Source organism: Lutra lutra, chromosome 7 (genome assembly GCF_902655055.1).
Source record: "Lutra lutra chromosome 7, mLutLut1.2, whole genome shotgun sequence".
NCBI classification, from domain to species: Eukaryota; Metazoa; Chordata; class Mammalia; order Carnivora; family Mustelidae; genus Lutra; species Lutra lutra.
The window spans coordinates 509,325-536,669 of NC_062284.1; the positions used below are offsets into that span (position 1 = coordinate 509,325).

Consider the following 27,345-nt stretch of genomic DNA (forward strand, 5'->3'; position numbering starts at 1 on the left):
CTTCCCTCACTTTGAAGTCTGCCCTAGGACGTGTACAGCTGCTCCTGCTTTCGTTTGATCCTCGTCATTAGGATGCCATGTTTCTCTCCCTTTGCGTCTCATCCCTCCGTGCGCGTATGTGAAGTGGTTCCTGGAGACGGCACACCCCCTGGTCCCGACCACCTCTCTTAACTGGTGCACGTGGGCCTCTGACGTGCGGGTGATTCTTGGAGCGGTTAGATTAATGTGTCACTGTTTTCTGTTTGTTGCCCTTTTCTTTGTTCCTGGTTTATGTCTCCCACTCGTCCTGCCTCTTGTGGTTTTATTTTATTTTTAAGTAACCTCCACGCGCAGCACAGGGCTCGAAGCTAGACCATGTGATTGAGAGTCACGTGCTGAGCATCAGAGCCGCGGGGCGTCCTTGCCTTTTGAGGTTTTCATCGGGCATTTTATATGGTTTCGTTTTCTCTCCTTCCTTAGCATGTCCCTTATACTTCCTTTTTAGCTGTTTCATTTTTGTTTTTTGTTTTTTTTTAAGTGGTTGCTCTGGAGTTTGCAACACACATTTCCTGCTAATCCAATTCACTTTAAAATCACCCTGTGCTGCTCCACAGGTGGGTGCCTCGTAATAGCACGGCGGTCCCAGCCACTGCCCCCGTCCCGGGGTCGCTGCCGTGGTGTGTGTCGTGGGCGCGGGGGGCGCGGGGGCGCACGCACACACAGAAGCCAGCACATCTATGGCGTTATTATCTGGAACAAGCTGTTGCCGGTTAGAGCAGTTGGAACGGAAGAGAGAAGGTCTGTGTTTTACTCTCCCCGTCCCATCTTCCCGGCTCCTCCTCTCCTCTTTCTTGCTCGGTCCGACTCTCTCGTCTGTATGGCGTCTTTCTCTGTTCGGAGGGCAGCGGGTATCGGCAGGTCCGCTGGCCACAAGCTCCCTCCCTGTTTCTCCGAGGAAGCCCATTTCTCCTGGGCTCTCGGAGGTCGGTTTCACGGAGTAAGGAGTTCTAGCACGGTGGAGCATGGTGGAGCACGGTGGAGCACGGTGGAGCACGGCGGTTTTTCTCTCCCTCCGCTCACATCTTACTCGCCTGCCTGCGGAGAGGAGGATGACGGTCTTACCTCTGCCGGTCACGTGTTTTCTTGGCCTTCTCGCCGGATTTCTTCTAAATCTGTGATCTTCTCTCATTTGGGCAGGGCGTGCCAGGGTGAGGGGGTTTTGACAAACTCTGTTTTCGCTTGGTGTTCCCCGAGCTTCGTGGAGCTGTGGTTGGTGCCTGACAGTCATTTGGGGAAATAACCCCGAGATTCAAGTATTTATCGTGCTGCCTCTGGAGGACTGTCAGGTCTGAGCTCTCCAGAGTCGTTCCTCAGCCTGTCCGGTCACCGGCAGGCCCAGCAGATGCTTCTCATTTGTCTTGCGGTGTTTTTTTTTTAAATCTGTCATTTTTTTCCGGTTCTTTCTTGGGGTCTCCGTCTCTGTTTATGTCGCGCATCTGACTTTGCGAGCTAACGCTTGACCCCTTAGGGCCTGGAGCACGCGAGTCGGGATTGTTTGACGTTCCTGTCCTGAGGTTCCCGCATCCCCGCCTCGTCTGGTTCTGCCGCCGCTCGTGCTCTCTCCACGTCATGTTGGTTTGCGTCGTCTCTTTCCTCAAGGGCTGGACAGGACGCACTGGGAGAAGGAAAGGCCGCAGACCGGCCTCCGGAGCAGGGGTGGGGAGGTGGGGAGGGAGGGGTGCTTTCTTCTGTGACAGGTGAGCCCCAGCTGCTGTCTGTGCCCCCACAAGGGTTTCTCTGTCTTTTCCCTCCCTCATAGGCCGCCAGGATGGAAGAGGGGCCGGATCTGGGGGCCTCTGGGCCCAGGTCAGTGAAGCTCTGACCAACAGGGTCCCCCAAGGGCAGGACTTGTTAAGAGCAGGGGGCGCTGGAGAATTTACAGCTACTTCCTTCCCGTCTCCTTGCCGGAATCCCAAGGGGACTTTTTCCCACGTTCTCGGGGAGAACCTGGTTGAGCTCCTGGAGGTTAACCTCACAGCACCTTGGGGGCCTCTGGGATCTGGTGCCCCGGGGCTGCTGCCCTCAGGAGGGCTCTACCCGAGGCTCTGGTGACCGCCTATTACAGCTTGGGATCCCAGCCCACACTGGCGTGCTTCCGAGTCCCCTGCAGGAAGCCCGGCCCCCGCACTGTCCCGCCTGGCTCTCCCGTCCTGGGACAGCAGTTTGCCCCATGTCCCTGTCCGCTGTAGATCCGAGGGGAGGTGTTGGCTTTGCAGTTCAGCTCGCTGCTTGCCGCTGGGCTGCAGCGGCCACTCCCACGCCCCTCACGCGGGACGGGAACTGGAGCACCCTGCTGGCTTCTCACAGCTGAGCTGGGTAGTTCTCCGAGTCGCCGTGTTTCTGCTCGAGACAACCATGGTGGCGGCTGCGGAGCCCTGGGCACTCGGCTCGGCGTGGTGGGTGCTGTGGGGGCGCGGCTGGGGCTCCTTGCTTCGCCGCGGGCCACCAGCTGGGTACAGTGGGCCAGCCGCTCCCACGGGGTTTTGGGGTGGGGGCGGCCATGGGAACTGCGCGTGTGCGGGGACACATTCTTTCCCACGGCAGCCCCGTTCTCCCTTTACTTTATGGTCTGGTTCAGTAAACAAAGAAACTCACTCTTGTCGGTGATAAAAACACGGCCGCCGTGTGCAGGAAAGCCGAGTGGGGTGTGGGGGGCACCCCGCCCACTGCAGACCCGCCCCTGCTTGTCCGGCCGTCCACTCTCCACGTCCTGTTCTTCTCTGCCGGTGCCCCCCCCACGTCGGAAGCATCACTGGTCCCCTCCGCCTGTAGGCGTCTCCTCGTCTGACGACAGTCTGTCCCCATATTCTGACCCCGGAGGCCCTTGTGCGGCCACAGGACCCTCGCTCCTCAGGGCCCCTGGCCACTGGCACGTCCTGCTCATACCGCTTACGGGCAGGTGCGGAGCACGGACTCTGGAGATTGTAGGGAGCCGCTGGGACACTGTCTCTCCCTGTGACAGACTATGTAGCGGAGGCTTAGAGTGGGAAGGCGACGTGCTCGGGGCCCTGGCAGGCGTGCGGTAGAGCGACAAGACACCTGGGGTCCCTTGGCTGGAGCCCAGCATCCCCCGTGCCGTCCATCTAAGAACTTAATTGGGAAACTATTGATTTGCCGGACTTTCATGTCATTCTGTCAGCAAAACGGTAAGCCCGTATGGATGACGTGGAGTTACCTTTCCCGTGAAAAATTAGTTGAACACTTGGGGGAAATTTGGTAAAAGGGGGCGACTCAAAAAAATTGCCCCCAGGATGTGGGCAACACGCGCAGGGAGAAGTTGTGAGCGACCTACAGACTCTGTATGGGGATTATTTCCCAACCCTAAGTCCAGGGTCCACTTTTAAAAGAAGCCAAACAGGTTTGGACAAATGAGGTGATGTCCTGCGGGTACGGCTGGCCCGGGAGGGGTCAGCAGCCAGATTCGGGGACGGGGCTGTGGCCTGCTCGGGTAACTGCAGAGGCGCCCACGCTCGTGAGCAGTGTGTGGTTTCCTGCCTTTACCAGCCTTTCTGCTAACCTACCGGCATCCGGGCCCCTCAGGTGAGAGAGACCGGTGCTCCCGGGAAGCTCAGCCTGGTCCGCCTGTGGGGGCGGGCTCGGGGCTGGAGGCTGGTGTGCGTGGGCAAGGCAGGGGAGGCATGTGCCCCAGAGCTCGTGAAGGGCATGGGTGGCAAGGGTGTGCATGGGAGGGGTGTGGCAGCCCCCATGAGCTGTGCCCTCTGACTCTGTGGGCCTGGAGTCTGGGCCCGCTGATGGGTGCCAAGCTCGGCCTGCTGCGTGACCACAGGGCCCGGCTATCCCTCCGTGCAGGGCTGGTCCCGCCCCGGCCGCTGCTCTATGCAGCCAGCCCTGCTGGTCAGGAGCTGTGTGGTGCTGAGCCAGTGACTGAACCTCTCTGAGCTTTATGTTCTCCGTTAGTAAACCAGGCTGTGTGCACACGTGTGTAAATGACTTCCACGCGCTGGGTGTGAGGGCTGAGGTCGTGACCAGGAGCTGCCCAGCTCGGTGCCGGCTCCTCGTGAGCCGGTCCCGCGGACATAGCTGCCGTGGATGTGACCATGTCTGTAGAGACCGTGGGCGCAGCAGAGCTTCCCATCGGGGAGCTGGCGGCAGCGGAGACCAAGCTGGCCGGGAGTGCCTGCCCGTCCTGCCGGCCTGCCTCTGACAGGTGTCCCCCCGCCCCACTATGGGCCCTTTGGTCTCTTGCCCCACAGGCCGTGGTCATAGTGAGTTGTGTGCGCGGCTGGCCATCCTGGGCGCCGTCACAGTCTCCCTGGCTGGGACCACGCCCCCAGATGTTTGGTGAATGTGGGGAGGCCGCGCCAGAGCTGTGACGTGTGTATCTGGGGTCTTCCTTGCAGGCACAGCTCGGTCTGTGCAGGAAAGATGTGCCACAGCCTCAGCACAGGCCTTGGAAAAATAACCTACAAACCCTTCGTGTGCGATGAGCGTGGTGTGGGGTGTGGTGTTTGCAGGGTGGGGGCCGGCAGCCCCGGGGCGTGTGAGGGCCTGCTCAGCACAGCTGTCTCCCGACCTCGGCTGGCCCCACGCTGCCAGGGCGGGAACCCCGGGAGGCCGTGCTGCCCCCGGAGGTCCCGCCACCCTATGAGGCCACACCGCGGAGACCACCGTGGCCCCGAGAGGAGCCGCAGACCATTAGACCTGACCGGAGAGTGTGCTCAGTCACCCAGCGCACGTGGGACACGACCTGAGGACACCACGGCCTTGTCTGGGCCGCCAAGGGCGTGACGGGCCATGCCTCCTGTTGTGTCTGGAGTTGGGGGCTGGCAGGGGACCCCGTGTGCACCATGTGCCTGTCGCGGACCCTCCTGTTTCAGGATCCATCCTTCCCACTGCCACAGGCCTTTCAGAGGCTCCTCCTTGCCGTTGGCAGAAGGCCGTGCTCTGGACCTGGCCGTTGAGGTCCCGTGGGCTCAGCCGTGTCGCCGGCCTGCTTGGCTCCCTTAGTTGTTCAAACATTGTCTCCCCCAGGCCCTGCCTTGCCCTCCCTCTGCCGGGTGAGTCTCCCTCCTGGGGAGTCCTGGCCATGCTCTGCCCCCCACCCCGTGTGTCAGCCCACACATTCCCCCACAGCTGTCCTGACACTGGTGGTCGCCACATCTCTCTGCGTTCTGGCCCGTAGCCCATGTCCCGTGTGAGCCCGTGTGTCCCCAGCACATCACGCACCACCGGGCACGTGCTGGGAAGGACTGACGAGGGGAGGGCCCAGCTCCTGCCGTGCCCCGGGGTAGCGGCCCTCAGCGCCCATCTATCTGCACCTGTGCCGTGCAGTCCTGCCGGGCTGGCCAGTGCTTGTGGGGCCACCGTCCCACTCGGCCGCCTGGGACGACATTTGCTTCCCATGCAGCGTCCCGTCCCCTCTTTGCCCAGAAATCCACAGCGAAGAGTCACCTCTCGTGTGTAACGTGTGCTGCTGGGAAGCGCGTGAAACCCAGACAGAATGTCACGGAGTGTCGGTGTTAATCAAATGGTGTTTTCGGGTGCGTGACAGCATGCCCGGCATGGCCCTTGGAGCTGACCTCGTGACTCCTTGATCCAGCTGCGTGGCCTGACGGGGCCACCACTCACACCTGAGAAGCAGGCTCTGAAGGCCCGCCCTGGCCAGGCAGCCTGCCGTCATCCTAGTCCCCTTCGTCCCCTGTGATCTCCCGTGATCTCCGCACAGGGTGGGGATGAGGGTGTCCACAGGTCCGAGCTGGCCGCTCGCTGCCATCGGGGAGGGTGGCGGTGGGTGGGGCCTCACGCACGAGGCCGTGGGGAGCCGTTGAGGGCTGACCCCGCGGTCACTGCCCCCTGACCTGTGTACTTGGAGGTGTTGGGGGGGTCACTCTGCAGGACATGGGTTTTGACTCAGGTCTTGGAGCATGCGGGGGACCTGCACGAGGGGTTTGTGTGCGACGCAGCGGCCATGAGAGCAGGTTTCCTGAGTCCCCAGGTCCGCATGTCGGGAGTTCAGGTGCTGAGTGGAGGTGGTGCAGGGGTGGGGCCCAGACGGGGGCTGGATGCCAGGTCTGTGCGTCGGGCGGGGGGACCCAACCCGCTGCCCCTGCCTGGGGGCTCGCCGGTGTGATGACTCCTGCTCAGGTGGGGTTTTGGGGCAGGCACACTATTGTAGACGTGATGTGCCCCAAAGTGAAGGACTGCGTGCTCGATTGTGCACGTGTGGTAGACGGGCACTGGCAGGGGCCCCTGTGACCACGTTCCCACGTCACTCTGGTGGCAGTGCAGCTACTTGAACCGTACATGTGTGGTTCCAGACTTGCGAGCCGGCCAGGGTTCGCACGGGGACGAGGAAGGGTGTGTGGCTACTGGAGCACATCGCCCCAGACGAGAGCCCCAGACGGAAGCAGCAGCGGCCCTTTCTCCCACACCGGGAGCCCCAAGTCCGAAATCAGTCCCCGGGGCGGCTGTCCTGGTATGGCTGTGTCACGGCGCCCACGCCACCCTCTCGGGAGGACGCCTGGGGCCGTGTTTCCGGGCCTCCGTCTCCTCCGCAGGCCCCTTCTGGCTGTTTCTGACTTTCATCACTTCAGACAGTGTTTTCTGACGGGCTCGTGCGTGTCTGTGTCTCTGTGAGAACCTGTCCGAAGAAGGGACCTGTTCCTGGGGGAGGTCCCTGTGTCGGCGTCCCCGACGTGGCCTGTGTTTGCTGGACAGGGGAGAAATTGATCTGAAACGTGTCCGTGTGGGAACAGCCACTGCTGGGGATCCCGGCGCTGCCATCGCTGGCGGGCCTCACTGTGCGTTTCCGCCGATTATCACACCAGAGCTGCACCCGGCGTGGTCCCAGGGGACACAGGGCGCAGCTCTGAGGTCTTGTGAAGAGCGGGCTCTCTCCGACAAGGGCCCCAAGTCTCCGACGGGAGGGCCCCGTCTCCGCGGCCGTGAGCCCCGTGGGGTGGCGCAGGTGGGGGGTTGTCTGCCGCCGGAGCGGGGGGATGTGGTTTGAGGACAGCGTGCTCTGCGGCCCCCCAGGCGCAGGCACGGAAGGTCCAAGCGGGGGACAGGCTCTTTGGTGCTTCGGGTCAAGGACTTCGAGCTTTGAGTCTGATCCTGTTTCCTCTTCCCCCGGGGCTTGGTGTGGGGGCCTCCCCGCAGGGCAGGGGCATGCGGGGCTGTGCGGGGACGGCCTAAGTTGGGTAAAGAGCTGTTCTTTCCTGGCAGCGTCCATGTCCGTCCCTCCTGCCCGGGGCTCCTTCCTGCGAGCCCTTCCTTCCTGCTTCCTTCCTTCCTGGGGGAAGGACCTGCGCCGAGAGCTGGTAACCGCTCTGGTCCATGGTGACGTGGGCGACTGACGGCCACCGAAGTCGCCGTGAGAGCTGTGGGCCTGTGCACAGCGGCCTCTGGCCTGTCGCGGAAAGGAGTAGAGTGTGTCGGGTGGGCGTGGGCGTGCGTGGGCGTGCGTGGGCGTGCGTGGGCGTGCGTGGGCGTGCGCTTTCCGTCCTGAGCTGCTCTTCTCTGCGGCATCCCGCAGCACTGTGGGATCTTGTGCGTGTCCTTGTGGGCGGTCGCGGGCATCGGCGCGGATGCGCTTCGGCCGCCGGAGGGAGAGCCTAGGGGACAAGCAGCACGTGGGCAGCGGCTCCCTCGAGGCCCGGAGGAAACGCTGAGGCCACACGCGGCGGGTGTCTGCTGGGCACTCGCGCCGGAGCAGAAGGCCGTGCGTGCCTGTTGGGAGGCGGCAGCGGGAATGTCGCCGTCACTGGTCCCCTGGGCTCTTACATCTAGAGCAGCTCAATGCGGTGGAATCAGCCAAAACCAGTCTTGATCACAAACAGCACGTTGACAGACGGCCGTGGTCCGTGTAGGTGCGGTCAGTCTGCCCCCCGCGGGCCCACAGCCCCGCTCCAGCACCCGCGCCACGTCCCCTTGGAGAGCCCCACGCGGCGCATGCTCCTCCCTGCTCTACCCTTCATCCGCGGCCCCGAGGTGTGACTGACCTGCGGGAAACTCCACCTGATCCTTGTCCAGTCTGGTGAATGTGCAACACCGTGCGTGGTCGTGTAGACGCCGCTATGACCGACGCTGGGCACTTCATCACCGCAGCCGCTGCTCTGCCCTCTGTCGCTGTTGCCTTGTGAACATGGCCGGGCTGTGCGTGGTCCTTCGTGGTTGTCCTCTGTGGACTGCTCTGCGCTGACGAGTGTTTCGTGGTTCCCCTTCTCTGCTGCACAGTGTGTGGTGTGTGTGGACGTGTCCCACTGGGGCCACCCGCCTACGGGGACACGTTTGTGTGAGGAATCAGGCAGCTGTGGCTGTCCACGTGCGGACCCTGTATACGCACACGTGTTCTCAGTCTGTGGGTAAACCCCTCACCGGGGATCCTCGGCGGTGCCCCCGGCCGGCCGGGTCCCACTGTGCAGGCCGCCCTGCTGTCTGTGTGTCCTGTGCTCCGGCTGCAGTCTGCGACCAGCCCTTCACGGAGGCAGTGGGGCCCTGCGTCCCGGCATTCGTGGTCTTGCCACACATATAGGCACAGCGTCTGTGACCCCTGTTCCCGCGAGGATCGGAAACACCATCACCATCACTGCACACGTCACTGTCCCATTTCCTTCTGTTCGGCATCTAAAGACCCTTCTCTCCCAACAAGGGCCTGTGGCTGACGTGTTTACCAGGGCAGGACCGTGTCCCGGGCTCAGTGGCTCCCGAGCTGGAGTCGTGGCTGGCACACGGCGGGCGCTAGTGACGTAGGAATGGACAGTTTCCCTTCCATGGTGCCTTGGCACTCGGCCCACCGCATCTGTTCTCCTGTGGACAGGTGTTTGACTGCCACGTTCACCTGGGTCCACGCAACGGTGCAGCAGTCCTCCGTGTCTCATGACCACGCCCGGGAATCTGGGACACGTGGGGTCTTGGGGTGGATCCCTTCCCCTTAACTGGGTCTTGCCAACGGCACCCCTGTGTGACTCCCATGACTCAGACCCCCGCCTGCAGCATCCACCAGCCGTCCCTCTCTGCACTCCCTCCTGACTCGTGATGTCATAGCTGCTGGTACTTGCCGTCCCTGTAGGCGTGAAGTTAGTTTTCTCTGCAGCGTCTCACATACCTCACCTTATTTCTCCCAACAGAAACTCCATGTCGTCTCTCCGTCCTGGCAGAGGACAGGGCGACAGTCGGAAGAGTGTGTTTTATACCAACGAAGAGTGGGAGCTCTTAGACCCGAACCCCAAGGAGCTAGAGGAGTCCATGGCACAGGAAGAGAGGAAGAAGCCGGCCCTGGAAGGAAACAAAGGTACGGACGTGGTTCTGGTCGCCCATCCTCTCTGCGGGGGAGCCTCTGCGGTCCCAGCCTTTCTGGAAGCAGGAGCCGCGTCTGTGGGGGGATGAGCAGCCCTGCGGGCCTGCAGGTTGAGGTGTCACAGGGAAGAACCCCAGCCCGTGACTCGTGAGGTTTCTTGGGAGGTGGGGCATCCAGAACTGGCAGCGCTCTTCACGGATATACCGTTTTTGTTTTTTTTTAAACCCTTTTTTACAGAACACGTGTCTACACAAAGGTAGAACATACAGGGTCATGGATTCCACTGTAGCCCTGTGTGGCCCCCACGGTTTTGAACTTAGGGCCACTCCCTCCAAGCCCCCACCTGTCCCACGTTCACCCTGGGCGGGGCGGGTTTAACGTAAATTCTAGACATTAATCCACTGTGTCTAAATTTAAAACTTATGATGCCTCATTATTGTACCGAGAAACAGCAGCCGTAAATCCAGTTGTCACGCCTGCCCTGGTTCCATGGCTGCACGCTCATGTCTCCAATCACGAGAGGCACTGACGAGTCCTGCAGGCGGTTTCCTCGCTGATGTGCGATGGCCTCATTGAGTCTGAGCAGCTCCCCGTCCCCATCTTCCGTTGGCCTCGGCATCCGTGTGGCCGAGACGGTCTCTGGGCCAAGGACGTCCCATATTCCGGACGGCAGGTCCCTCCTTGCTCCTCGTGTGCCCTGTATGAGGTCACGGGGCTGACCTCCTCGGATGAGGACACACTGTGGTGGGTCTCTGGGGCCACATGTCCTCCGGCCCCACGGTGGGAACCACGTCGCGTGTGGACCCGCTGGTTTTGGGGAGGTCGGGGTTCGGGAGTCATCATCCGGACTGTCTCTGCGGCCACTTCTGTGCCCGTCCAGCGATCCACGAGGGAACGTTGATGTTTCCATGTAGAACAACAGTAATTTGGAAATTCTACCTCGTGCTCAATTGTAGCGGGGGCTGGAGGAGGAGCAGGATCTTACGAAATCTTTACCGGGAGCACAAGTATTTCAAGGAAGTACGTCTCCTGTCCCCCGGAGGGTAGTCCTGGCCCGCTGTGCCGGGGGCTTGCCTGTGTTCGCAGGGTCGTGGCGTGGGGCCCAGTCCCGTGGGATGCGGTGTGAAGGTGGTGGGCCGGGCAGGCCAGGCGTGCTGTGCTTCCTGCCAAGGGCCCACGCCAGCACCTCCCGAGCCGGGGGCTGGGGTTCTGGGAATGACCTGCGAGCATGGTCAGGAAGGAAGGCCTGCGAGGCTGAGTGGCTCGCGTGGGCTGGAAACTCCCCGGGCCACACATGCAGCCACACGGGGTCTGTGACTGATCGTACGGGCTCGTGGACCCTTCCTGTACCAGCCACGAGCATCAGCCCTGCGGCGTGTCTATGTTGCACGGTGTGGAGCACAAACTGTTCTCCCTTATATCTGTTCCTCTGCGTTCAAGTGCACAAAGTCCCTCTTGTCGGAAATGTGATGTCCGTGGGTTTTCATAGTGAGTGCACCCACGTGGGCAGCACATTCTGAAATAGGATGGGGCCAGCCCTGTACACCAGCCCTGGCCCCTCACGCTGTCCCCCATGCCCCTGCCCCTCGCTGGTCCCCCGTCTGCAGCCCTCATCCCCCAGTCTCTGTCCCCTCTCCACCAGCCCTGCCAGTCACCTACATCTCCCAGGGCAGCCACTATCCGGACTTAGGAGCCGGGAGTCGTCTGTTTTCCAGCTTCACAGAATCCCAACACGTGTTCCCAGTGCGTGTTTTCTCCCATGGTTAGAACATGAATGTGATTTCGTTCATGCTGATATTTATTTGGATCTGTCAGAATTTTAAAGGCCCCTTTCTAAGGAAGAGAACATAGTCACCCTTTAAAACACATGTTCACGATGAAGAACATGTGTTGGGGGTTTTCTTTTGCTTTCTTCCTGAGAACAGGTGAGCAAAGGGAGCCCAGAGGCCCGTGTCTGTGAGTCCTGCCGTGGAGCCTGCTATCTGATGGCGGGGGTGGTGGGGGCTGGACTCCGTGTTTCCGGGACGCTGCGGGAACTCGGAGCCACCATGCTCCTCCCCAGGCTGTGTCTCTGTTCCCTTCGGGAGACTGTTGATGAGACCCGAGCATCTGCAGGAGAGCGGGTGTCACAGACGAGTCTTGAGCGAGGTGTCCCGCGGCCTTGTCCTAAATCCCTCGTCGGGGCCAGGGCTCTGTGCCCGTTTGCACGCGTGCTCAGGCAGGTGTGCAGTCACAGCCAGGACACGCTCTTGGGAAAGGACCCTAAGGCGAGTCTCCTGAGGAAGGACCCAGGGTGGGCGACCGTCTCAGGGTCTGGGCTTGGTTGTCCAGAGCGAGTCGGGGCCCAGAGGCGGCCCCGCCTGTGCTTGCTGCACGCGGACGTGGAAGTTCCTGGGGGATGGCTGGTGGGAGGTCGATGCATTTTCCTGGGTTTGCAGAAGGACGGCTTGTCCTGCACATAGAAAACAAGTTTTGTTTTTCTGTAGGAGTCACTGGCTCAGGATTTCCCTTTGATTTTGGACGTATTCCCTACAAAGGAAAGCGCCCTTTGAAAGACATGATCGGATCATACAGGAACCGGCACGTCAGCGGCGAGCTGTCAGCAGATGGGGCGCAGGGCGCGGCTGGGGTCAGGCCGCTGGCCGGGGTGCAGCTACAGGTCCAGAGTCAGCAGGAGGAGCTGGAGCGGCTGCGGAAGGACCTGTCCAGCCAGAAGGTAGCCGTCCTCCTTCCCCGTGTGTGCCCCCCGCCGCTGGCTATGCTGCGGGGCTGCAGCCCGGATCCCCGAGGGTCTCCGTCCCCAGATGGGCCTTCTCCCCCGGAAGTTTGATGTCGGCATCAGAGACACGTGGGTTTCCGGGGGCCTAGGGGGAGTGTGTCTCCCGCTGCCAGGCCCTCTCCCACCCTAGCGCAGCGCCGGCTGCTCCCGTAACAGGAGGGAGAAGCATTCCCACGTGGTGTCTGTGGCCCTCTGAGACCGAGGACGCCTCGTTGGGCAGCTCGGAGCTGCTGGTCACGCTCCTGGATGCATGTGTGCTGGGGGCCGTGGGGGGATGGCGCGCGTGCCCGCGTCTCCCATTTCCTAGTATTGTTCTCTGCCCAGGGGCCAGCGTTTCTGAGCGCCCCCAAGAGGAAGGTCGCCATGCGCAGCCTCCTCGGTGCCGGCTCACGTGGTCACCGCGTCTGCTCCCTCCCCTCTGGCTCCAGGAGCTCGTACGGCTACTGCAGCAGACGGTCCGGTCCTCCCAGTACGACAAGTACTTTGCCAGCAGCCGGCTCTCTGAGGGGGTCCCGAAGGACGCGCTTGAGCTTCTGCACCGCAAGGACGACCAGATCCTGGGCCTCAGCAGCCAGCTGGAGCGGCTCTCCCTGGAGAGGGAGAGTCTGCAGCAGGAGGCCCGCACACTCAAGGGCAAGGTGGGCGAGCTCAGCGAGCAGCTGGGCATGCTGCTGGAGACCATCCAGGCCAAGGACGAGGTCATCATGAAGCTCTCGCGGCGGCTCAGCGAGGGCGCGGACGGCTCGGCCCCCACCGCGGGGGCGCCCGGCTCCCCGGCCCCTGCCAGCAGGGAGCAGCTGGAGCTGGACAGGCTGAAAGTGAGTGGGGCGCGGGCTCGGCTGTGGGGCGGGTCAGACAGCGTCCAGGGCTGCGGGCCTCCGCAGAGCCGCGGTGCCTCTTGGGGGCGGATGGAGCACCTGCCAGCAGGTGATGGGTGTTCTCTGAGAAGCCTCCGTGGAAAGTCCCGAGTCTGACCATGCCGTTGCCCGGGGTGCTCCTGGATCTTTTCCTCCTTTGCTGTCGCAGCCGATACTCCCCCTTTCTGCTCTGTACCCCTAGAGTTTCATTACCCCACGTAGCCCCAGGGGCCTGTCAGCCGCTGCACATGAGCGCCCAGGCCAGCACCGCACACGGCCTGCCTCAGCCCCAGGGGTGCGGGAGCCGAGGGTACGTTGTTCCCAAAAGCTGGTGCGGGGTTGGCTCCCAGGCAGGCCTGCTTAAGTCGGAGTCCCTGCACCTAGGCTGGGAGGGTCCTGGCGCTGAGGGCCGGGGGCTGGCCTGGGTGGGGAGGCTGCTTCCTGAACTGTGACTGTCCAGGTCGGAGCTGAGGTGGGCAAGGGCTGTGCCCCCGGCCATCAGGCCACAGAGAGGCCCTGAGTGTGGCCCGGCTCAGCCCAAGTAGGTCTGTAGCCCCAGTCCCCACCCAGCTATAACGTGCTACTCACCTGGGTATCCTCTTTCTGTAAATACTGTGCACCAGGGGTGTTTGGCCCCCCGAGGACAGGTTCTCCTTGAAGGCGAAGATGTGCATGTCGAGGTTATCAGTGGGCACCTACCACGTGCCTAGCAGTAGTTCGCTGGCTCATCAGCACAGAGCTGGGTGGTAGATGTGCAGGGGTCTTTCCGAGAATTCTAGAAGAGAAGTGAATCCTGGGCTGATGGGAGTGTCGTGGGGACAAGCACGTGGTCTCCCAGAGTGACCACTGCTCAGTGAAACGTGTGAGGCTGGAAGGTCAGCCGCAGAGCTCCAGCCCCTTCCTCTGTGACTGGACCACACACACCACCGTGGTCGGTGTGGCCGGAACAACGCGACTCTGCCGAGTTCCGAGAGCGAACACGCCCACCCCGGACGGCAGTCGGGCCGCGTGGGCACACTGGGCGGGGATGCGCGGGAGCAAGAGGCTTGTCTCTGGCTGAGTGGCTCGCGTGGGCCGGGGACTCAGCACCCTGTGGACATGGCAGACAGACTTGATCGGGAGCAGGCGTCCCCCTTATTCACGCTATAGGTTCTGTGGCGTGCCGGGCGGGGTGGTTTTGATGCATTTGGTGATTTTATGACTTTTTCCTCCAATGTTTCTCCACGGTTTCTAAGACCCCACCGTGATGAGGTGACTTGGGACAGAGGCCATGGGGCGGGAGGGTGCGGCTGGCTGTTCAGGGGTGGGTGCGAGGCCTTGGGCTCTAAGTGGGCCGGCGGCTGCCCCGAGCTTTCTGCCGCCGCCTGCTCCCTCCGCTGGCCCCTGCGGCGGCTCTGCGGGAATTGAAACAGGTCTGGCGGGGGGGCTGCGGACGCAACTGGGGTTCTGCCATGCGTTCCTGCTGTCCCCGCTTCTCACGGTGGCACGGTTTCCAGACTGACTTCCTGCCTCGACCCTGAACTCAGAACGCCTCCATGGGGAGGCATGGCCTGTGTTTCTCGGGGAGCACTCGTCCGTCACGGTCACGACCCACTTTCTCCGACTCTGCCTGTTCGGAATCTGCTGACGCTTCTCGTTGGCTCTGGGACGCGGTCACTTTCTGTTTCTGGGTATTTTGAGGAAGGAACGCACATGGGTCATAGGATTTTACCAGTCTAAGTACATGACTGTTTCTGGACTTCCTGCCAGGCTTTTCTGTGTTTCTTCTCACTTGGTGTGGGGACCCCATGGCTTCGTCGGGCACAGTCGGGGCTGCCGTCTGCATCACCACCCCTGCCTGTGCGGCCAGTCTTCCTGTGACCTGCTGTTTGGCCGGCCACTTTTCCTTGTCGGGACTCTCACGGGCGTTAGTTCAGCCGCACACCGGGGACTGTGCTGGGAGTGCGCGGCCTGTCCTGGGGCACCCACAATAGTCAGAAAGTACAGAACAGACACAGCATGGTTGTAGAGAGCACGGGAGGAGCTCAGAGCTGCTCAGCTTTGCTGCACCCTGCCTGGGTGTCGGGTCCCCTCCTGCCCCGGCATGTTCACCTGTGAACCAGGCTTCCCCTGACGGGGTCTCTTGGGGTCCTACGGGGTCCTGTGGGGTCTGGTGGAGGTCCTGCCAGGTCCGGTGGGGTCCTGCGGGGTCCGGCGGGGACTCGGGGCCTGGCAGTCATAGGTAGGGGCTTCACTTGTATGGTCATTGGCATTGGTGTAGGGAGAGTCTTCACAATGAAGTCACACGGGATGTGACCGGAAGGCCCACGTACTCGGCCTTCCCGCCGTCCTCACCTGCCCGCGTCCCTCTTCCTCCTTCATTGGCCTGCTTTGCTTTCTGTGTGTGTCGGCTGTGGCCGGAGAGCTGTCAGTCACAGGAGAGGGGAGGACGGGCCCTGGGGCATCCAGGCCTCATGTGGAGCTGGCCTTCAGCATCTCGGAAGCCTGTCAAGACGTGCGGTCCTGCTGACGCAGGAGCTGTGATCCTGTCAGGTGCCACCCGGAGCCCTGTGGCCTGGCTCTCAGCGGAGACATGGAGACAGCGGCCCCAGGGCTTTCACTCACGGAGCTGCCAGGAGTCTCATGCGGACCCACAAGCGTTAGGGATCAAGGGGGCCGTCGAGACGTTACTGCTCCTCTGTACGTCGTGGGGTGATTACAGCCCCACTCCCACGGTGGCGTCCAGCCCGGAGATGGGACACGACTCAAGGAGCAGGCAGGGCCTCCGTCCCGTGAGGGGCGGACACTCCCGGCCGGTCCAGGAATAGCCCAGCGACCCGGGGCCCAGCGCAGCCCTGGGAGCCCCGCAGAGTGGGGGGGGGTGGGCACGCGGGCAGAGGACTGAGCTGGGCGGAGCTCATTCCTCCCAGACGCTCCCCTCCTCCAGCGAGCACGTTGCCGCACTTGGCAGAACCTGTCACCACCTGCGAGGCTCAGCCAACAGCTGGCGCAGCAGACGGTAACAGCTGGGGACTTCTAGGCGAAGGTGTGTCCGGTTCCTCGCCCTTCGCCATTGGTGTCTCCAGAGCTGGAAATGTTTGCATGTACACGCGGGAGGAACGTGCCCCCGGAGCGCGTCGTCCGCTGCAGGGGGTGGGCGTGATTCCGTAGTCGAGTGTGCCGGGTGTTCGCGTGGCCTTTTCTCTGTCCCCTGAGTGACAGCGAGAGCCACAGAAAACGTGTTGTTCCTTGAGTTACAGAGGAAATGGTCACGAGGATTGGCCTCGTGACAGTCAGTGCGTGCAGGAGGTGGCATTCACAGCCTGCGGACGTAGTCCTACTCCTTCCTCTGTTGCCCCAAGGGTGGCTGCAGAGGCCATGAGGATGTGCCCGGCGGTCGTCTCGCGCTGACTCGGTGGGGCCCTCAGGGGACACGGCAGTACGTTAACCATATGGGAGAGTGGGCTGGACTGACGGCGGTTTTCTGCCCACAGGATAATCTACAGGGGTACAAAACCCAGAACAAGTTCCTCAACAAGGAAATCCTGGAGCTCTCGGCGCTGCGGAGAAATGCGGAGAGGAGGGAGCGGGATCTGATGGCCAAGGTGGGTTGGGTCGCGGCTGTTTCCTGGTGGCTGGGGACGCGGAAGCCTCTAGAAGCGGGCACACCCTGAACCAGTCCTACTCCTGTGCTGGGGCACAAGAACCCAAAATACAGGCCGTAGAGCGCTGTGTTCCGAGAGGCACCCTGACGTGTCCTCGTCTGCCTGCGTCATGGGGCCGACAGACCCGTTGACTCCGACTCCCAGGTTCCCCGAACGGAGGCGTTTGGATTGTGATTTTGTCCGTTGAGTCGTGTGGCCTGGTTTCCGTCTGTAAACGAGGACGGTGGGAACCCGTTGCTGTGCGTGTCTGTCGGCGCTGTGGCTGGAAGGGTAGCGCCTGCACAGCAGCCGGCACGCGGTGGCTTTCAGTGGCCCTCGTAGCCCTTGCTTTGCACTCCGTGGGTCGCGTCTCCCCAGACCTACGTCCACGTGGTCCTGGGGTGTGTCTGATGACACAGCAGACAAGCTGGTTGGGAACACAGTGTCCCGGGACATGTCAGCGCCGCATGGGCCCCTTCTCACAGCCCACGTGCCGCATGACACTCAGCATGACCATAGGGACCGCCATGTGGTTGGTTCCTGCCGCTCCCTTTGCTGTGCGGGACAGACGCCAGTGTCGGCATCTGGGGTCTCGCTGGCAGTGCATCCTCTGGGCAGCGCCCTGGGAGGAGGGGGCCGGGGTGGCCCGTGCAGACGTGACAGGTGGCCCGAGGCGACAGAACTCTCCTGTCCTCCACGCGGTCCTGGCTCACCGCCCTGTGGCTGGGGCTCACCACCCACTGGCTGCTTACAGCCCCGGGTGGCCCCTCCTGCGTCCTGGTCGTGATTGGGGCAGCGGTGAACCCCATTCTCTGCAGTATTCCAGCCTGGAAGCCAAGCTGTGTCAGATGGAGAGCAAGTACCTGATCCTGCTGCAGGAGGTCAAGACGCCCGTGTGCTCCGAGGAACCGGGCCCAGCACGTGGCGTCATCGCGCAGCTGCTGGAGGACGCCCTGCAGGCCGACGGCCCGGAGCAGCCAGGGCAGGCGCTCGTGAAGCCTCGTCTCGTCAGGTGGGGGCGCGGGCGGCTGCGGGGGCGGGGGGTGGGGTGGGGTGGGAGCACCGTCCTGGGGATGGATGCGTGTGTGCGTCCCGCTACTCCTTCACAACCCGCACCGTCCGCCCCCAGAGCGGGTGATCTCTGCGTTCTTGCCGCAGCCGGTGCGTGGTGGGGCCGGACTCAGGCCCTCTCTCCGGAGCACATCGGTGTCTGCGGCTCCCGCGGGCTCCCGCGTGGCTCCGGTCCCACTGCGTGGCCATCCCCGCAGGAGTGGGGGTCCCGTCCTGAGACACAGCTGCTCCCATACACGGCTGGAGAGCCGAGGGGACCCCACGTGGGGAGAGGGCTCGGCCAGCCCGGCACGGTGGCTCGGTGCCCACTGAGGGTCCTGCCCCAGGGGAAGCCTCGCTCCAGCAAGACCTGCTGCGACAGATCTGGCTTACAGCCTGGGGCCTCACCCCTGCTGCACAGGACTCCCTGTGCCACGTGCCCTGAGCTGCCCTGGGGGGGGGAGGGGGGGGAGGGGGAAGGTCCCCCAACCATGTGCGTTCTCACAGGGTGAGGTGGTTTTTCATCCTCGCATCTTCGCAGCCATTGCCCCTGAGTGACCGTGGTGGGAACAGGACGCCAGCCTGAGCAGCCGGCTTCCACGTTCCTCGCCGGGTCTGTGGGGCTCAGGCCGCCTGTGTCCCCCTCGTGCACTTGTGGGCTCCTACTGTTTGTCACGTTGATGTCTGTCTGGCTCATCATTACAGAAGCTTCCAGACCCACAGAGTCGAGTCCCGGGACCCCAGCCCCCCGCCCCCCGTGCCCCCTCTGGAATTCCCGTCCGTCTGGTTGGGCCCCCCCGCCCCAGGGTTGTTCCTGGGGTACCGTCGGCCCATCCAGGCGTTCTCCCCTGCCGAGCTTCTGCGTGAATCTCTAGCTCCTCGCTGATCACGTCCTGATACACGAATCCCACCGTACCCGGTGCTCCAGGGGGACGCACGCGGCCTCCGAGCTGTGTTTCACGGGCCTCGTGCCCTTTCGCTGTGGGAGATGCAGGTGGAGCCCAAACCCCGGTGTCGCTCCTGCTTCCCTCGTGGCAGACACGTGGGGTCCTTCCACGTTCCCTCATGACAGATGAGAGGCGGCCAGCGTCGGGGTTTGTGTTTCCAGCGCCCGTGTGCGGCTCCTCTAGTGCGGATGCACAGCGGGATCGCGACACGCAGGGAACATGTCTCTTCAGCTCTGCCATGTTCGCACGGGCCACGCGGGCGGCGGCAGGCGCAAGAGGCCCTGTGTCCGTCTTCTGCGGCTCCTCGCGGATCGTCCCCGACGTGGCAGCTTGCACACCGCCCATGTGCCGGCTCAGCTAGTGCGGGCTGTCCGTCTGGGCCTTCCTGGGTGTTCGCGGCATCACAGCCGCTGTTCCTTCCCGGAGGCTGCGGGGCTCAGTGGGTGTCCTCACGCGCTCGCGCCCTCCCTGGGCTCGCAGACCAAGGGCTTTGTTCCCATGGAGGCTACTGGGCGCAGCCTCTCTTGCTTCTGGAGGCCACGGGCATCGGTGGGCTCCGGCCCCCTTCTCCCTTCCTCTGGCAGCAGCAGTGGCCTGCACGCCCCGGTCCTGCCCTGCTCGCCCGCTGTGAAGGGCTCCTGCACGTATGCTGGCCCAGGGTAGCCCAGGGGGACTGCCCTGCCCTCGGCCCTGTCCAGGGACGCCATGCACCTCAGCCATATGGCATGGCCGGCCGCAGGTGAGGGGCCGTGGTTCTGCTTCTGACGCCTACACTGTCTTCATCCCTGATATCTACGCAGGTGCTTTCTGCCTCGTCTTTCTCCTTCTGAAATGGCATTTTCCAAGCACAGGAGTTATACATGGACGTGCGTGACATGGAAACCCATGTCCACGTGGCCAGGCTACTGGGCACATTTTTTTTTCTGTGCTTTTCACACGAAGAGCTTTAAACCACCTGGAATGGATCTTTATTGTAGTACGAAGAGATCTAATTTCACGTCTTCCCACAGAGCGAGCCGCGCGTCCCGCCCTTGCCACAAGAACCTGCTGCTTTGCTTGCCGATTTCCGGTGGCTGGTCCCAGGCCCAAGGGCCACGTGCGCGGAGGGGCCGATCCTCTTTCTCTTTGGTTGGGGTCTTCATCAGAATCCCATCACTCAGTTTCCCTTCTGTATCTCTCGACAGTGAGTACGACATCTACGGGTTTAGGACCGTCCCAGAGGACGACGAGGAGGAGAAGCTGGTGGCCAAGGTCCGAGCGCTGGACCTGAAGACCTTGCATCTCACGGAGAACCAGGAGGTGTCCACCGGGGTCAAGTGGGAGAACTACTTTGCGAGCACGATGAACAGGGAGATGGCGTGCTCCCCGGAGCTGAAGAACCTGATCCGGGCCGGCATCCCACACGAGCACCGTTCCAAGGTGTGGAAGTGGTGTGTGGACCTGCACGCCAGGAAGTTCAAGGACAGCACCGAGCCCGGGTACTTCCAGACGCTGCTGCAGAAGGCGCTGGAGAAACAGAACCCGGCCTCCAAGCAGATCGAGCTGGACCTGCTGCGGACCCTGCCCAACAACAGGCACTACTCCGGCCCCACGTCAGAGGGCGTCCAGAAGCTGCGCAACGTGCTGCTCGCCTTCTCCTGGCGGAACCCTGATATCGGCTACTGCCAGGGTCTGAACAGGTGCGCTCGGCCCGTCCGTCCCCTCCCCTCCCCTGCAGGGTCTGGGCAGGAGGGTGCTCGGCCCGGCCTTCCCTTCCCCTCCTGGGTCTGAGCAGGGGGGCGCTCGGCCTGTCCCCTCCCCTCCTGGCTAGCCGAGGAAGGTTCGCCTCATAAAGCAGGTTTGCCGTCAGCTAGGCTTAATGATGTGGCGTCCCCAGTTCTGCAGTAATTAAGAGAAGCAAGCGTACTTTTCGGAAAGTATCAGGAACATCAGATGTGGGGTGCCTGGCTGGCTATCGGTGGAGCCTGTGACACTTGACCCTGGGGTCATGAGTTGAGCTGCATGTTGGGTGCAGAGACTACTATAAGAAGGAGGAGAGAAAGAGAGAAGGAAAACGGCTCACCAGCTTAGGAGCGCTGGCTCGTTGTTTCCTGGGGCTGGAGGAGCTGTGGCCACGAGAACCCAGGGGTACCGGGGTCCGACGGGCCGTGTGGCCTGGGCTGCAGGGGCTGGCGCTCACCGCACTGTCATTTGCTTGCAGGTTGGTGGCAGTGGCCCTTCTGTATCTGGAGCAGGAAGACGCTTTCTGGTGTCTCGTCACCATAGTGGAGGTGTTCATGCCGCGAGACTATTACACGAAGACGCTGCTGGGGTCCCAGGTACGTGCCCTTGTCCTGCACCTCGGTCAGCAGCGTGGAGCGTGAGCTGAGATGGGGCCGACCTGATCCCTGGTGGGGGGTTCCTGCTCGCGGCTTCAACCCCAACCCCCGCGCCAGGCGCACAAGGCAGGGCACGCCACAGACCGTGGGCCGGGCTGGCGTCACCTGGCGGGGTGGGCTGGCCGTTACACACCATGAGAAGTGGACCAGCCCTGCTGTCCCTCAAGCTCCACTATCCCCCTGGGCTCCACTGCCCCCACAGCTCCACTGCCCCCATGGCTCTGCTGTCCTCTTTTTTTTTTTTTTTTTAATTTTTATTTATTTATTTGACAGACAGAGATCACAAGTAGGCAGAGACACAGGCAGAGAGAGAGGGGGAGGCAGGCTCCCTGCTGAGCTGAGAGCCCGATGCGGGGCTCGATCCCAGGACCCTAGGATCATGACCTGAGCCTAAGGCTGAGGCTTGACCCACTGAGCCACCCAGGTGCCCCTCTGCTGTCCTCTGGAGCTCAGCTGCCTCCTGGGCTCCATTGTCCTCATGGTTCTGCTATCCCCCGGGCTCCTCTGTCTCCTGGCTCTGCTGCCCCCTGGGCTCCACCGTCCCCAGACACTGCTGTCTGTCTGGGCAGCTAAGCTGCGGTCCAGGAGTACTTGGAAACCTGATGTGTCACTTCAGGTTCTCCCGAGAAGCTGAGGCCAAGGCAGGAGTGGATAAGCCCAAAATTTCTGAGGGGAGGCACCTGCGAAGAACTGGGGGTGGGAGTGGGGAGGCTGGGGAACCCCCAGACCAGGAAAAGGAAGGAGGCACGGGTGGGACGGACCTCAGAGAGAGGAAGTTTGGCCAGGCCAGTGGGGAGTGCACACGCTGGGGCCCCCTGTTCCGGGTGTGGGTCTCATGGGAACAGGCTGCACTGGGGCCTGCTGGGGTCGCTCCCTGGCTGCGAGCAGTGGAGGCAGTGCTGGACACAGAGCGGCGGCCTGTGGGCTGCTGTCCCCTTCCTGGCAGGAGATATGAGGGCACAGCTCATGGCCTGCCACGCCTGGAGCCTGAAGCCAGGGCAGGCAGGGCGATGTGGGTGGCGAGAGCCCAGGGCCATCCCCACTTGGGCAGTTCTGGCTTGGGAGCAGCCCCTGGGGCCCAGGCCAGAGCTCCCCTGGGCCAGTCTGGGGCCGCTGTACAGCTGACAGCCCTGCTCATGGGCCTGAACTTCCCGGCCCTGCAGCGGCCAGAGGAGGCCCAGGCAGGGGACCAGCAGGGGCTGGAGGGGAGGGCAGGCCATTCTCGCCCCACCATCGTGGACGCTGGCTTCCTGTGGCCTGGACAACTCCGTGGTGCCCGCTCCTGTCTGGCAGGCCCCTAGGCCCCTGGCATCTCCGTGCTCCAGCCACAGGCGGCTTCCTGCCCTTGCCTCTGGGCCGCTGCATCAGCCACGTGGCTTCTCGGCTTTTCTCTCACCCGTGGCCGTGTCCCCGTGTAGGATCCTTCTGTCGTAGACAGTGAGGGTGGTGTCCGTTTGCCTGGCTGGGCCCCGAGTTCTTTGTTTTTGTTTTTTTTTAAAGATTTTATTTATTTATTTGACAGAGAGAGATCACAAGCAGGCAGAGAGGCAGGCAGAGAGAGAGAGGGAAGCAGGCTCCCCGCTGAGCAGAGAGCCCGATGCGGGGCTCGAACCCAGGACCTGGGATCATGACCTGAGCCGAAGGCAGCGGCTTAACCCACTGAGCCACCCAGGGGCCCTGGGCCCCGAGTTCTATATGTGCCTCTCGTCATGGCCTCCGTGACCACCTGCCCGGCCCCTGCCCCCCAGCTGGATGCAGCCTCATTCCTGCCGCTTTGCGGCCCTGTTGTTAGGCTTCTTGCGGCTGCCACCTGCCTGGCGGCTCTTGCCTGCTCCCCTCTGACCCCTGACCCCTGACCCCCGCCCGGGACCCCCGTTCCTGCATCTCTGCGTCGCCTCCCCATTTCCCACCCCGTGTCACAGGAACCACATGGTGCCCTACAATGGAACCCTTGCTCCCAGAAACGCCCTATTTTCCATGTGCAGCTGACACCCCCCCCCGGGTCACTGTCCCCTCTTGCCTCCCCACACACCTCCCGTTCAGCCTGGGCTCTGGGTGCAACTGTGTTGCCCACTGACCCGAGGCCACTGCTCTTCCCACAGCTCTGGTGCGCGCCTCGGGGACCGTGGCCATCTGACGGGAACCTTCCTGTGGGCCTGCTTGTCCTGCGGCCCGCCACGGCCCTGATGCTCATTCCAGAATCGCCGGCTCCCCCGTATGGCCAGTGGCTGAGTGTGCATGCACGCCCCGACTGGGGACAGGGAGCTGGCACTCAGCGCCAAAACCATCCTGGTGGAGGCATTGTTGTCCCCACTGTACTTGGGAGAAAACTGGAGGTCAGAGACACAAAGCAGCTCTTCTGAGTGGCCCCGGTGCCACAGGGGCCAACCGATCCGGGGAGAGGCTCAGCCAGTCTCCCCGTGAGCGTGTCACTTTGCTAAATCACCTGGAGGCTCTTCTTGCCAGAATATTTTGTAAACTAGGAAATGAGCCGTAGGAAGAGGCAGTCGTCACTGTCTGATGGGAGCGAAGAGGTCAGTAAATTAAACTCCGTGCGTCACGGATGCCTGGGTGCTAATAGCTGCGGAGATGTCAGATGACTGTTTCAAAATAAGAAGGGTGAGACCTTCGTCTGTCTTAAATCCTCTGAGCCAGGCCCTCCCGCCTGTGTGCCATGGAGCCTGGCCACCTCCATCCACACCCGGGCGCCTCGGCTGCCCTGCTGGGATGTGAGCAGCGCCCCCGCCCGTGCAGACTGCTCCAGGCTGAACTCAGATGGTGCGTTATGAGCTGTGCTAACACTTGGAGCATAAAAACTCATAGATTATCCTTATAGGCAGGAAGTGAAAACCTGTTTTAATTATGTGGATTTAAGATAAAACATGTATCATGTTGTCACGTAAACGCAATTGTCAAGTCCAAAGAGCCTGTTTCCTCCCCGACAGTGAAAGTCGTGGGTGCCCTCAAAGAAGCGGTGGCTGGGGATCCAGATGTTCAGAAGGAAACGAAAACCTGTGTTACCCGACCCGCTAGGGGCCACAGTTGGCCTTCTCATGTATTTCCTTTTTGCTTTTTCTCCTCCAAATGTACTTCAGGTACTCGTGCTGGGGGCAGGACACGTCCCAGCCAGCTCACACGATAGCATGAGGGCTCTCCCATGTCGTTCTGTGCTTTGTCACAGCCGTGTTTGGTGGTGGTCGCCCTCCACCAGGCAAATCCACGTAACCCGTGTACTCTGCGATGGCAGGCTCCGGGTCAGGCCGTGCCGCGGGGCAGGGAGTGTGGCCAGCCCCGGTGCCGAGATTCACAAGTCCCCATCAGACCACTGCCACGGGCCAGAGTTTGCAGCCTCTGTCCATCCTGTCAGTTGAGTGCACACTGGGCGCCAGGACCTTGGTGGGCACTGAGGACAGTGTCCTCCCACGTCCTCCTGAGCGCAGGGTGCTGGAGTCGACCCAGCGGGCGGCTCCGCACGCGGCCTCCCAAGCCAGGCACCACCTGCCACCTGCCTGGGAGGGCTGGGGCGTGGCCTCGCTCCCACTCTGGGGACCGCCTGCTTGCCCTTCCTCTGCAGAAGGAGTCTCACGGCTGTCCCTCGCCCCGCGGCCACCTGTCCGTCTCTCTTGCCTATGTGTGGTTCCAGGGCCGTTGTTGGAATGTCCAGGCACTGCGTCTTGTGGGTGACACTGACCCTGCGGGGTGACGGGCGGGCTTCCCGGGGACGGTCCCCAGGGGTGTATCACCCAGCGGGACGGCCGTCCAGCTTGCCCTGTGAGACTCCGGGCTGCTTTCTTAGGGGGCACAGTGCGGGGGGCCGGCAGCCGGTTCGCACGCCGCGGGACGTTCCAACAGCAGTTTACACACTCTGTGCGGGCTTTAAGGAGTATCCGTTATAGCTTACCCCCCGGTTCTCATCTCTGAGACTTAGTCTCTTGCTCTAGTCAGAAGGCAGATTGGCCAAAATGTTTGTTTCCAGCAGGATTCCTGTATTGTGTTGTCTTTTAAGTACTGAGGGGGATTTACAACGCTTTGGAATCATTTTTGTAACAGTAACATAATCATTTTGTAACAGTGTTTTTAGCATTTTAAGTTAGTTGCCTTTTAAATTTTACAATATCAACTAGTAATGCTTACTTGACTCTAACCACGCCCTTAAAAAAAAAAAGTCTTTTTGATTGTTAAAGCCTCTACGTTAAAGAAAAAGCAAAACTTCTAAAAAGGAGGAAACATGGGCCTGTTTAAAGTTTCAGATTCTCCTAAAAAAGAGCCTTTTAAAAAATCTACTATATGCTATTTTTTAAAAAGTTTTATTTGACAGAAACACAGCAAGAGAGAGAACACAAGCAGGGCGAGTGGGAGAGGGAGAAGCAGGAGTCCCACAGAGCAGGGAGCCTGATGTGGGGCTCGATCCCAGGGCCCTGGGGTCATGAGCACAGTGGAAGTCAGATGCTTAACCACTGAGCCCCCCAGGCTCCCCAAGAAGAACCTTTTAAAATGTCATTTTAGGGGCATCTGGGTGGCTCCGTTGCTTGAGACTGTGACTCTTTTTTTTTTTTTTTTTTAAGATTTTATTTATTATTTGACAGAGAGAGAGAGCACAAACAGGGGCAGTGGGAGAGGGAGAAGCAGACTCCCTCCTGAGCACAGAGCCCAATGTGGGGCCCGATCCCAGAACTCTGGGATCATGACCTGACCAGTGAGTTCGAGCCCCCATTGGGCCCCTGCTGGGGGTGGCTGTGACTTTAGCCTGTCTGTGTGGGTCCCCGCCGGAGGCCAGGAGAGCCCGTGGGGGACACCTGCCCCCTGCGTGGATCCCTGGCTTCCAGCCTGGGCCACCCATGCTTCTCCAGCGACCCTGGATGGCACCTGCACGGTCTGGGAGTCCTGCAAGCACCCCTCACCGGGGCCCGGCCAACGCTGACCCAGCAGGCCCGGCCTTTGGCGCCCCACACTGTGTCTCGCTCCTCGGGGGCCAGGGTGGGGGTGGACCCCTATGCCCAGCAGAGCACTGTGCCCAACATGGGGGGAGGACGAGAGCTCTGAGTCCCATGGTGGTTTGCACATGGCCTGTGGTACCCTTCGCAGCCCTGTGAGAGTAGGTGAGATGGGCCCCAGGCCACCCCATGGACCCTGGAAGCCACACCCCCATGCCCCATGCCACCCCCACATCCAGGGGGCGTCTGTGGGACAGATGGGCTGCTGTCACTGCTCCTCTTGGGCCCAGGACTCGGCCTCCAGCCCCGGAGCTCCGGATCACGGGCAGGCGGCGAAGCTAACCCCCAGTGCCCTATAGCAGCCTGTCTGGGTGGCTTCTGGGCCACGGCGCCCTGGTGACAGTTGGTGGACGGCGGGCGGGCGCAAGGCTGGGCGTGTGAGACAGCGGCGGCCCAGGCGGAGTGCGCTGAGCACCAGCCCCTCCCTGCAGGTGGACCAGCGCGTGTTCCGGGACCTCATGAGCGAGAAGCTGCCGCGGGTGCACGCGCACCTAGAGCAGCACGGTGTCGACTACACCCTCATCACGTTCAACTGGTTCCTGGTGGTGTTCGTGGACAGCGTCGTCAGCGACGTCCTCTTCAAGATCTGGGACTCTTTCCTTTACGAGGGCCCGAAGGTGGGTGTGCTCGCTGGGCGACCGGGCAGTGCCGGCAGAGTGGCCGGCTCGCCGGGGATGCGGGAGGGTCCCTGAGACGGAGGGACCCTTTGCTGGGCCACGGGCGGGCATGGGTGCGGGAGGCGGCCGCCCAGGGGGGGAAGGACGTTCTGCCGACGGACGTCCCCGTGCTCCCCGCAGGTCATTTTCCGGTTTGCGCTGGCGCTTTTCAAGTACAAGGAGGAGGAGATCCTGAAACTGCAGGACCCAATGTCCATGTTCAAATACCTGCGCTACTTCACGCGCACCATCCTGGACGCCCGGTGAGCGCGGGCTGGGGCCCTGGGAGCGGCAGGCGGCGGCGGCCCTGCCCCGCGGAGAGCAGCCTTGCCGGCCTGCCGTGCGAGAGCAGGGAGCGGGAGCAGTTGTGGACACCGCTGCCCCCACCGACCGGGGGATCGAGGAGGGAGGACGGCTCGTTCTGGATGCAGCCGACACGTGTCCCGTGGGCACGGCAAGCACTTGCTGAGTCTTCACAGCAGGACAGGCCGCCGGGCGCTGAGGGTGACGGGGGCGGGGGACAGCCCCCGATAACCTGAGGGGAGACGTGCCGTCTGAGGGGCTGGGGGCTGCTGGGGGGGAGACCAGGGCCGGGACAGAGCCGGGCGGGGGGCAAGGCGGGGTGAGCAGGGCTGGGCAGGGGCACCCAGGACAGGGTGTCCTGGGTCCGGGGAGTGGGAGCAGCAGCAGGGACGTGAGAGGCAGCGTGTCTGGGGACGTGGGAGTGGGTCGGTCTGGGCAGGCCAGGGTGGCCAGGTGGGAG

At 62.3% G+C, this 27,345-nt stretch overlaps 1 protein-coding gene across 6 annotated transcripts in view; it reads left to right on the plus strand.

Moving 5' to 3' along the window:
- The window catches only part of TBC1D2B (TBC1 domain family member 2B), a 67,000-nt gene that overhangs the window by 26,725 nt on the left and 12,930 nt on the right, over positions 1–27,345 (plus strand). For 3 of the 6 annotated variants that reach the window (XR_007128505.1, XM_047735695.1, XM_047735698.1), the window contains exons 4-12: positions 9,129–9,292; positions 11,785–12,014; positions 12,506–12,895; positions 16,408–16,518; positions 17,376–17,569; positions 19,739–20,233; positions 20,755–20,872; positions 26,358–26,543; positions 26,724–26,845. Coding sequence is in view for 5 of the 6 variants with exons in the window: in XM_047735695.1 (XP_047591651.1) it covers positions 9,129–9,292; positions 11,785–12,014; positions 12,506–12,895; positions 16,408–16,518; positions 17,376–17,569; positions 19,739–20,233; positions 20,755–20,872; positions 26,358–26,543; positions 26,724–26,845 (2,010 nt within the window). In the remaining variant the exon portion in view is untranslated. Of the gene's footprint in view, positions 1–3,400; positions 3,580–9,128; positions 9,293–11,784; positions 12,015–12,505; positions 12,896–16,407; positions 16,519–17,375; positions 17,570–19,738; positions 20,234–20,754; positions 20,873–26,357; positions 26,544–26,723; positions 26,846–27,345 lie in introns of those variants that run through there. The other 3 variants (XM_047735700.1, XM_047735701.1, XM_047735699.1) reach the window with 3 other exon arrangements.